Below are 12,553 nucleotides of genomic sequence, written 5' to 3'. Positions count from 1 at the left end.
CGCTACCTCGCAAACGCGCGAGACAGCGACAAAGTATAATAAAAAATATAAAATAATATGTGTTCAAACCACTGCAGCACATTCTCTCCAGCTCTTTCAGCCATACTTTTGTTATCACACCTCTCTCTTACCCTATCAGTTCTTACTAAATCGACCCTTCTTACATCACACATTGTTCACAGACATTTTGTTTCCAGCATGTTCACCCTCCTCTGTACATTTTCATCTGTAGCCTATGCCTTGCATCCCTGCCACACTGTCAGAACTACTATACTTTCATATATGTCCATTTCACCCTCCCAGATAGTGACTTCATTCCCCATATTCCTCAGTGCTCCTAGGACCTTCACCCCCTCACCCACCCTAGGACCCACCATAACTTCCATGGTTCAGTTCACTGCCATGTCTACTCCCAAGTATCTAAAACAATTTCCTCCAAGTTTTCTCCATTTAAACTCACGTCCCAACCAACCTGTCTCTTTGCACTGCTAAACCTAATGACCTTGCTTTTATTCACATTTACTCTCAACCCTCTCCATGCACACATTCTATCATACTTAGATACCAACTTCAGCAGTTCCTCTCTTGAATCTGCACCATTGCAGTGTCATCAGCAAACAACAACTGACTCATCTCTCAGGCCCCCCATTCCCACCAGACTCCCAGATGCAAGCATTTACCCTCTCACCAACCTGTCCATTTACAGAATAACAGGTATAATGCAGACTCACTGTAACTCTTAAATAAAAACTCCTTATGCTTCTAATAGCTTTCATCCCACACCATATATTCATAAGGCCTTCCACAAATCTTCTCTGCCAACCCTATCATTTTCTTTCTCCAAATCCATAAATGCCACACACAGGTCCTTGTGTTTCTCAAAGTATTTCTCACACATTTTTCAAAGCAAACACCCGATCCACACATCCTAATCCTCTCCTGGAACTGCATCTCTCCTCCCCTCTGTGCATGCCACCACTTAATCAGTAACAACTCTTCCATACAACTGGACAGGTACACTCTACAGTTTTTACCTGTGTAATCCAATTGTTCACTTTTGTGCCTCTTGCCTTTACACAGTAGCATTATGTATGCAATCCACCAATCCTTAGGCACCTCACAATGATTCATACGTAGACTGAAAATGTTAACTAACCCCTTGACAACACAGTACGTAGACTGAAAATGTTAACTAACCACTTGACAACACAGTCATTCCCTTTCTTGAGAGATTAACCTTCAGGACCATCCACTCAAGCTGTCTTAACACGTTTCATCTTATTCAAGGCTTTCACCACCTCTTCTCTTTTCACCAAACCTCTTGCCATGAGTGTGACTTCACACAAGTCTCTAACCAAAATCACCATACATTTGCCACCCTGTCATGAAACAACACATTCAACAATCATCTTAGTTACTCACCACAGTGTGTCACCGCTGATGCCATGACTTCATACTCCCAGAAAACACCCAGCTAGTTATGCTGTAGTAAAGGCATGTTTTAGCAGCACTGCTTTTTATGACATTCCTCCTGCTTCTCCAAAACAATTGGGGTCTAGTATCCCTGAAACCACATGACACTTGCCCAGTGTACAAAAAGAAATACATTTTTGGTTGGTGCAATGATATACGTAATTCTGAGCATGTGAACTCAAATTGTGGCAGGCAAGGGACCTTTGTATTAAATCTTCTTGGAGCATGCAATTTTTTTTTGAGGAAATGAATTGAGATATCTAAATCTTTTCTCATTAGTCTTACTTTTGAGAACTGGAATTATTTTTGTTGCTGTTCTTTCATTAATTTTCATTTATCTTTCATCAAATTTGGTGACCAGAACTGAACATAGTATCATAAGCTGGGTTTGACTAGAGCATTGTAAAAGGTGATTATAGTATCCTTCATTTCATAGTTTATATTTCTGGCTCTGAAACCTAGCATTTTTTTTATCACAATTAACTAGGCATTGCTTTGCATATGTCAGTAGCTGACCCTCAGAAATAGATGTAGTGGTAATATCACTGTGTAAGGGGAAAAAAAAAAGCATGGCATTGGAAAAGTTGGGTCATGTTTTAGGGTATGAGTGGCAGATTCTTTTGTCAGAAGTGGGAAACAGGGCTTCTCAGTCAGTATTGAATAGATCGATATTTTAAGGTCTTGTCAAATCCTATAACAAAGCTGAAAATTTGGAATAACTCTGATGATATTGTTTTCCCATCCCGTACAACTCATTTAACCCCTAGCTTACTCTTTTGGACTTTCACATGGCATGCTTTTGTACTCTCTGTTATTCTTTTGGACTATTTTTTGTTGTGCTTTTGTACTCTGTTACCTGCACAGAGTAATTGACTTATATCTGTTATATTGTTACCATTGCAGATATCAGGTATGTTTAACAATGAGGAAGTTTATCTGGAGGAAGTGTGCTTTACACCACTCTCACCCACCAACAACAACTGTACCATCCTGAGTATCTTGAACTACTTTCAAAATGATGTGGAGAAGCTGAGTATAACCACTGAAGATCAGTTTGGTAATAAAGTTGATTATATCAACCATCTGGATACTTGCTTTAGGTATGTGTAATTTTTCCTTAAAAGTAAGACTTTTTACTAATAAAGAGATTTGCATCCGAGGTGTAATCTGGTTTTCTTTGACTTCTCTGTGGAAACATCTATCAGAAGGGTAGAGATATCGTCTTGACTCATTAGCTACTTTTTCTTTTACTTGAATGAATTATGGACCCATAGAACCATAAGCCTCTCAAGAGTTTCAAGAATTTGACAGAATTAACTTATTAGTTGGCTGACAATTTCAGTTCTGCAATCAGAAACCAGGAAAACAGGGTAGCTTGTCAGATGCTTCATATTTGCTTAGACTAGTAGCCATAACTTCACAACCTCATGGATTAGCAGACTCAAGCTCTGTCTCACTCTTGACATATCTTGTATCTTAATTCCCATATACATGTGATGGTTCAAGTGCATACAACCTCACAGTTCAGGTACGCACATACAAAGCCCCTTTATAGTACGCTAAGGTGAAACATGGCCTTCCACGTTAATTTAAGCACTTATCTTTGGATGCAAAGTTGAATCATGTGAGACTAACATTTCATTCATACTACCAGTTTCATATGAATTTTTCCTTCTGTGCCTTTTTCTACCTACTTTTCTCAAACTAGATTTTTTTTTTACTGATTCTTTGTTTCTGTCACAGAGCCATACACCTAAGTACTCCAACTTTTACCTCAGCTTCTACTTTAGAATTAAAACTCTGTATTTGCTTCATCATCCCCTAATATGCTATTTTACATCAAATCTTAGAAAAATGCTGTAGTCATCAATGCTAATAGGGACATAGATTGCAAGACACCAGAAACAATTCTCACATTTTGTAATTCTCTAGTAAGACCACACCTTGAATATCCAGTCCTGTTTTGGTCCCCAAACTATGAGAAATACGAGGAAAAATTAGAGCGAGTACTAAGACACGACAGAATTGATCCCACCCCTTAGAAATGTGGCATACAAAGAAAGGCTAAAATAATCGGATCTCTTCTTCCTTAAAAACAGATTTTACGTCAGCATCAAGTGTTTCAAAATTCTGAACAAGTTCAGTGATGTAAATCATGAATATCTTTTTGAAATACAAGAAAATACGGTTATCAGGATGAATAGAATAAAACTCACAGCTGAAAGATGTAGTATGGACGTAGGAAAAAGCTTTTCCTATAGGTTTGTTGAGCTCTGAAATGAGTTACCATCAGCCGTAGTGAATGCTAAGATTATAAATACCTTTAAAAGTCGTTCTGACAAGTATCTTATGAATTCAGGTGTACTCAGAGAAAAGCGCCCAAAATAGACTGCATAAATGACAGCGGTAATGGGGACATTAGAAGGCTGATGTTCAGCTGAGCGAATTAAATTTTCATGTCAAGTTTAACTCCTTTTTATTTTTTTTTTCTTCAGACAACCTAGTTGTGGGCTAATCAGGCCTCCTGTTGTTTGTCTTTCTCATGTAAACTTCTTCTCATGTAAACTTGCTTTATCCCTTCTTGATTCAGAGATATGCAATGTCCATATCATCAGTCTCTTTTGAAAATGTAAGGTTATGGGTAAATTTAAAGCCTCCAGCCTCTCCCTGTAATTTAGCTGTCTTATTTCTGATATCATCTTTTCTGCCCTCCTCTGGATCTTCTCTATCAGCTCTTTATGATTCTTTAAATGCAGGGACCAAAACTGAGAAGCATATTCTAGCTTTGTTCTTATGTAGGATATGGACAGCTAGCTAATTATTTCCTTATCTGTGCAAATGAAGCTTTTTTATTGAAAATAAAGCTGTTTTGTTTTTGTTCTTGATGCTAAGTTACTGAGATGGGGGATGCAGTTGTGTTTGACATGACATAGTAATAATGATGATCAGTCATGTTCATAAATTGAAGTTAAATACTTGCTTAATTTGAATTTCTTTTTCCTTGCTAAGACTAATTTTGGAATATTGTCATTACAGGAATCCTGTTTCACCATCTGACGGTGCATTAGGCATTCCATGCCTTGGTGAATATGGTGGTCCTGTTTTCCCCTTCACTTCCTTAGGAGGATTTCTGAATGGAACTCAGGTCCTTGGGGAAGATCCTCCCTACAAGAATGCCACAGCCCTCGTTATAACTTTGATTGTCAACAACTTCTATGATAAAGAGAAGATTGAGAAAGCATTAGCATGGGAGAAAGCGTGAGTATTTTGTTCATTTGCAAGGGAGAAAGCATGAGTGTTTTTGTTCATTGGCATGGGAGAAAGCATTAGTGTTTTTGTTCAATGGCATGGGAGAAAGTGTGAGTGTTTTTGTTCATTGGCATGGGAAAAAGCATGAGTGTTTTTTGTTCATTTGCATTGGAGAAAGCGTGAGTGTTTTTGGTTATTGGCATTAGAGAAAGCATTAGTGTTTTTATTCATTGGTATGGGAGAAAGTGTGAGTGTTTTTGGTCATTGGCATTGGAGAAAGCATTAGTGTTTTTGTTCCTTGGCTTGGGAGAAGGTGTGAGTGTTTTTGTTAATTGGCATGGAAGAAAGCATGAGTGTTTTTGTTCCTATTGATGTATTGTAAGGAGTCATATAGATTTTCATTGTCCAGCCTGAAACTATTTTGCCAAATTTTTTTCTCTTTGAGATGAAGTATTGATATATGCATTTACACAGCAAATAAATTTGTCAGATTATGAGAGATCCATTAGATGAGATGTCTCCCCTATTTATGTAGGACTAGGTAGAATGCATTTTATCAGGTATTTAAGCTTGTAGTTTATGGAGTCATTTGGTTGTTCAGGCAGATGGCCTGTTTTATTGTTTCTTCAGATCTGAGTTTAAAAGTCTTTTGTGGTATTAATTTTTATTTTTTCATAGCTCTAAAGTTGAAGGTGAAGCTAATGAATTGATGTTCACTGTTCAAAACACCCTCTTCTGCTCTCTCAACCACACTCTTTTTATTACCATACATCTCTCTTACCCTATTATTACTTACTTGATCAAACCACCTCACACCACATATTGTCCTCAAACATCTCATTTCCAGCACATCCACCCTCCTGTGCGCAACTCTATCCATAGCCCACGCCTCGCAACCATACAACATTGTTGGAACCACTATTCCTTCAAACATACCCATTTCTGCTTTCCGAGATAATGTTCTCGACTTCCAAACATTCTTCAAGGCTCCCAGAATTTTCGCCCCCTCCCCCACCCAATGATTCACTTCTGCTTCCATGGTTCCATCTGCTGCCAAATCCACTCCCAGATATCTAAAACATTTCACTTCCTCCAGTTTTTCTCCGTTCCAACTTACCTCCCAATTGACTTGACCCTCAACCCTACTGTACCTAATAACCTGGCTCTTATTCACATTTACTCTCGACTTTCTTCTTTCACACACTTTACCAAACTCAGTCACCAGCTTCTGCAGTTTCTAACATGAATCAGCCACCAGCGCTGTATCATCAGTGAACAACAACTGACTCACTTCCCAAGCTCTCTCATCCACAACAGACTGCATACTTGCCCCTCTTTCCAAAACTCTTGCATTCACCTCCCTAACAACCCCATCCATAAACAAATTAAACAACCATGGAGACATCACACACCCCTGCCGCAAACCTACATTCACTAAGAACCAATCACTTTCCTCTCTTCCTACACGTACACATGCCATACATCCTCGATAAAAACTTTTCACAGCTTCTAACAACTTGCCTCCCACACCATATATTCTTAATACCTTCCACAGAGCATCTCTATCAACTCTATCATATGCCTTCTCCGGATCCGTAAATGCTACATACAAATCCATTTGCTTTTCTAAGTATTTCTCACATACATTTTTCAAAGCAAACACCTGATCCACACATCCTCTACCACTTCTGAAACCACACTGCTCTTCCCCAATCTGATGCTCTGTACATGCCTTCACCCTCTCAATCAATACCCTCCCATATAATTTCCAAGGAATACTCAACAAACTTATACCTTTGTCCCCTTTGCCTTTGTACAATGGCACTATGCAAGCATTCCGCCAATCCTCAGGCACCTCACCATGAATCATACATACATTGAATAACCTTACCAACCAGTCAACAATACAGTCACCCCCTTTTTTAATAAATTCCACTGCAATACCATCCAAACCCGCTGCCTTGCCGGCTTTCATCTTCCGCAAAACTTTTACTACCTCTTCTCTGTTTACCAAATCACCTTCCCTAACCCTCTCACTTTGCACACCACCTCAACCAAAACACCCTATATCTGCTACTCTATCATCAAACACATTCAACAAACCTTCAAAATACTCACTCTATCACCTTCTCATATCACCACTACTTGTTATCACCTCCCTAACAACCCCATCCATAAACAAATTGAACAACCATGGAGACATCACACACCCCTGCCGCAAACCTACATTCACTGAGAACCAATCACTTTCCTCTCTTCCTACTTGTACACATGCCTTACATCTTCGATAAAAACTTTTCACTGCTTTTAACAACTTGCCTCCCTCACCATATATTCTTAATACCTTCCACAGAGCATCTCTGTCAGCTCTTATCATATGCCTTCTCCAGATCCATAAATGCTACATACAAATCCATTTGCTTTTCTAAGTATTTCTCACATACATTCTTCAAAGCAAACACCTGATCCACACATCCTCTACCACTTTTGAAACCACACTGCCTTCAATCTATTCCCGGCTCCACCCAACCCCATTGGAAACAGCATCGCTGCCCACTGCTTCAGCTAGTTAGTGCCAAGAAAACAGACAAAGAGTGACACATCCACTCATATACACATATGTATACATAAATGCCCATACATGTACATACACATACACATACATATTCACATATACGTACATATTCATACACAGACATACACATTTATAGAAATGTACATATTCCTACTTGCATGCCTTCAATCCATTCCTGGCGCCACCCCACCCCACTTGAAACAGCATCCCTCCCCCCTGCTTCGGTGAGGTAGCACCAGGAAAACAGACAAAAATGGCCACTACCATTCACACTCAGTCCCAAGCTCTCGTGTGATGCACCAAAACCGCAGCTCCTGATCCACTTCCAGGTCTTACAGACCTTTCCATGGTTTACCCCAGCCTTTCCACATGCCCAGGTTCAGTCTATTGACAGCACCTCACCCTGGTATACCACATCATTCCAATTCACTCACTTCCTTGCATGCCTCTCACCCCCATGTATGTTAGGCTCTGATCACTCAAAATCTTTTTCACGCCTTCCTTCCACCTTCAATTTGGTCTCCTGCTTCTCCTTGTTCCCTCCACCTCTGACACATATATACTCTTTTTCAATCTTTCCTTGCTCATTCTCTTCATTTGTCCAAACCACTTCAACACACCCTCTTCTGATCTCTCAGACACACACTTTTTATTACCACACACACACCTCGATCAAACCACCTCACACCAAGTATTGTTCTCAAAAGTTTCATTTGCAACACATCCACCCTCCTCCGTACAACCCTATCTATAGCTCATGCCTTGCAACCATATAATATTGTTGAACTACTATTCCTTCAAACATATCCATTTTTGCTCCGAGATAACGTTCTCTCCTTCCACTCATTCTTCAATGCTCCCAGAACCTTCACCCCCTCCCCCACTCTGTGACTTTCTTCCGCATCCATGGTTCCACTTGCTGCTAGTCCACTCCCAGATGTCTAAAACACTTCACTTCCTCCAATTTTTCTTCATTCAGACTATCATTCCAATTAACTTGTCCCTCAACCCTACTGAACCTAATAACCTTGCTCTTATTCACATTTACTCTCAACTTTCTCCTTTCACACACTTTTCCAAACTCAGTCACAAGCTTCTGCAGTTTCTCACTTGAATCACCTACCAGTACTGTATCATTGGCAAACAACAACTGACTCACTTCCCAGGCCCTCTCATCCCCAACAGACACATACTAACCCCTCTCTCCAAAACCCTTGCATTTACCTCCCTAACCACCTCATCCATAAACAAATTAAACAACCATGGGTACATCACACACCCCTGCCACAGACCGACCTTTACTGGGAACTAGTCACTCTCCCCTCTTCCTACTCATACATATGCCTTACATCCATGATAAAAACTTTTCACTGCTTTTAGCAGCTTACCAGCAAACCCCTGATCTACACATTCTCTACCACTTTCCTCATTTTCTCCAAATGTCTAGAGAATTTCAGCACACCCTCCTCAGTTCTCTCTCTCCACACTCTTTATATTACCATACATCTCTCCTACCCTTTCATTACCTGCTCAGTCATAGCACCTGTCACCACATATTGTCATCAGACATTTCATTTCCAACACATCCACCCTCCTTCACACAGTTTCATCAATAGCCCATACCTCACACCCACGTGGTATTGCTGGTACTACTTTTCCTACAAACATACCCATTTTTGTCCTCCCAGGTAATGTTCTTTCTTTCCACACATTCTTAGCACTTCCTGAACCTTTATTCCCTCATTAACCCCATGTCTCACTTCTGCCTCCATAGTTCCATTCACTACCATGTCCATTCCCAGGTATTTAAAACACTTCAGTTCCTCCAATTTTTCTCCATTCAAACTCACACCCCAATTAACCTGTCCCTCAACCCTGCTGGACCTAATAACCTTGCTTTTGTTCACATTTCCTCTCAATGTCTTCTTTTCACACATTTTTCAAAACTCAAGTCACCAATTTCCGCATTTTCTCTCTCAAATCTGCCACCAGTGCTTTATCATCAACAAACAACAACTAGCTTATTTCCCAGGCCCTCCCATCCCCCACAGTCTGCATACTTGCCCATCTCTCCAAGACTCTCGCACTTACATCCCTCAACACCCCCTCCATAAACATGTAGAACAACCATGATGACATCTTACACCCCTGCCACAGACCAACTTTCTCTTGGAACCACTCGCCCTTCTATTCCCCTACTCACACACGTGTGTAACACCCCTGATAAAAACTTTTTGCTTTCTTTCCACACCCTATATTCTTAAGATCTTCCACAAAGCATCTCTGTAAACCTTATCACATGCTTTCTCCAAGTTCATAAATGTCACCTACAGACTCATCTGTTTCTCTAAGTATTTTTCACACACATTCTTCAAAGCAAACATCTGATCCACACATCCTCTACCACTTCTGAAACCACACTGTTCCTCCCCAATATAATTCTCTGTACATGTTTTCCCCATCTCAATTAATACCCTCCCATAAAACGTCCCAGGTATATTCGCCATACAAACATTGAAAATCCTTACCAAGCAGTCAACAACACAGTCACCGTACAATCATCCCCTTTTTTGATAGTCAGCTGCATTACCATCCACCCCAGTTGCCTTGCCACATTTCTTCATATGTAAGATTCACCACCTCTTCTTTCTTCATCAAACCACTCTCCATGACTCTCTCACTTTGCCTATACCTCTTACCCAAACACACTACATCTGCCACTCAGTTATCGAACATATTCAACAATCCTTCAAAATACTCACTCCATCTCCTTACTTCATCACTACCTGTTATCACTTCCCCTTTTGTCCCCTTCACTGATGTTACTATTTGTTCTTGTGTTTCTTACACATTATTTACATCCATCCAAAACATCTTAGAGTTCAGTGATACTCATTCACTCCAGCTCTCATTTGCCCTCTTTTTAAACTCCAGCACCAACATCTTGACTTCCTGTAAGATGCTAGAGGAATTATGTGGAATCTGATGCAGAGGTAGTAGTTTTTCATTGAGATAGTTGATATGGAGATGATGGTCTCAGCAGATGAGTTGGTTGATTGTGCAAAGTGTAGAAAGGAATGCTTTCGTAAGTGTAGGTCATATTTCACATAAACACTCTGGTTATTTGGTTGAAGATGTGTGTGGGTAATTTAAGAGAATCAAGGTATATGATACATCCACGGAATTGGAAATAAAGTAAATAATGACATGGGATAGGGGAAAAAGAATACTCCCATGTATTCCCCATGTATCGTAGAAGGCAACTAAAGGGGGTGGGAGTGGGGGGCTGGAAACCCTTCCCTCCTTATATTTCAGTTTCTAAAAGGGAAAACAGAAGGAGTCAAGCGGGATGTGCTCATCCTTCTCGAAGGCTCAGATTAGGGTGTCTCGACTGTATGTGGATGTAACTAAGATGAGAAGAAAGGAGAGATAGGTAATATATTTGAGGTAAGAAACATGGATGCTCTGGCTCTTGAATGAAACAAAGCTCAAGGATAGAGGGGAAGAGTAGTTTGGAAAAGTCTTGAGAGTAAAGTCAAGGGTTGGTGAGAGGACAAGAGCTAAGGAAGGAGTAACACTACTCCTGAAGCAGGAGTTGTGTGATAGAGTATAAGAGAGTAAATTCTAGATTGGTGTGGGTAGAATTGAAAGTGGATGGAAAGAGATGGGTGGTTATTGGTGCTTATGCACCTGGTCATGAGAAGAAAGATCATAATAGTCAAGTAATTGGGTGCAGCTGAGTGAGTGTGTCAGCAGCTTAGGTGCACAAGACCAGGTATTAGTGATTGGTGATTTAATGCAAAGAGAGTAATGTAGCAGTTGAGGGTATAATTGGTGTACATGGGATATTCAGTGTTGTGAATGGAAATGGTTAAGAGCTTGTGGATTTGTGTGCTAAAAAAAGATTAGTAATTGGGAATTGTTTTTATTTATATTTATTAATATACTTTGTCACTGTCTCCCACGTTAGCGAGTCAGCGCAAGGAAACAGACAAAAGAATGGCCCAACCCACCCACATACACATGCATATACATACACGTCCACACACACACACATACACATACCTATACATTTCAATGTATACATATATATACATACACAGACATATACATATATATACTATTGTACATAATTCATACTTGCTGCCTTTATTCATTCCCGTCGCCACCCCACCACACATGCAATAACACCTCCTTCCCCCTGCACACACGAGGTAGTGCTAGGAAAAGACAACAGAGGCCACATTCATTCACACTCAGTCTCTAGCTGTCATGTATAATGCACCGAAACTGCAGCTCCCTTTCCACAACCAGGCCCCACAAAACCTTCCATGGTTTATTCCAGACGCTTCACATGCCCTGGTTCAATCCATTGACAGCACATCGACCCCGGTATACCACATCTTTCCAATTCACTCTATTCCTTGCATGCCTTTCACCCTCCTGCATGTTCACGCCCCAATCGCTCAAAATCTTTTTCACTCCATCCTTCCACCTCCAATTTGGTCTCCCACTTCTCCTCATTCCCTCCACCTCTGACACATAATCCTCTTTGTCAATCTTTCCTCACTCATTCTCTCCATGTGACCAAACCATTTCAACACACCCTCTTGTGCTCTCTCAACCACACTCTTTTTATTACCACACATCTCTCTTACCCTTTCATTACTTACTCGATCAAACCACCTCACACCACATATTGTCCTCAAACATCTCATTTCCAACACATCCACCCTTCTCCGAACATCCCTATCTATAGCCCACACCTTGCAACCATATAACATTGTTGGAACCACTGTTCCTTCAAACATACCCATTTTCACTTTCTGAGATAGTGTTCTCACCTTCCACACATTCTTCAACGCTCCCAGAACCTTCGGCCCCTCCACCACCCTGTGACTCACTTCCGCTTCCATGATTCCATCCGCTGCCAAATCCACTCCCAGATATCTAAAACACTTCACGTCCTCCAGTTTTCTCCAATACATGGTTTAAAAAGACTGGTGATTGGGAATAACTGGCTTAAAGAGAGGGATATAGCTAAGTATATGTATGTGAGTAGGAGAGATGGTCAAAGGGTATTATTGGATTACATGGTAATTGATAGGCGTGTAAAAGAGAGACTTTTGGACGTTAATGTGCTGAGGGGCAGCTGGAGGGATGTCTGATGACTATCCTTCGGAGGCGAAGGTGAAGATTTGTAGAGGTTTTCAAGAAAGAAGAGAGAATGTTGGGGAGAAGAGAGTGGTGAGAGTA

The 12,553-nt window shown here is 40.5% G+C and overlaps 1 protein-coding gene across 1 annotated transcript in view; it reads left to right on the top strand.

Moving 5' to 3' along the window:
• LOC139749541 (NPC intracellular cholesterol transporter 1-like) overlaps positions 1 to 12,553 on the top strand; it is a 247,767-nt gene that overhangs the window by 101,751 nt on the left and 133,463 nt on the right. Inside the window, exons 9-10 of the mRNA XM_071663526.1 lie at positions 2,377 to 2,573; positions 4,510 to 4,731. Coding sequence (XP_071519627.1) covers positions 2,377 to 2,573; positions 4,510 to 4,731 — 419 coding nt within the window. The remainder of the gene's footprint in view (positions 1 to 2,376; positions 2,574 to 4,509; positions 4,732 to 12,553) is intronic.

This window comes from Panulirus ornatus, chromosome 7, assembly GCF_036320965.1.
Source record: "Panulirus ornatus isolate Po-2019 chromosome 7, ASM3632096v1, whole genome shotgun sequence".
NCBI lineage: Eukaryota > Metazoa > Arthropoda > Malacostraca > Decapoda > Palinuridae > Panulirus > Panulirus ornatus.
This window is presented reverse-complemented; position numbering and strand designations above follow the sequence as displayed.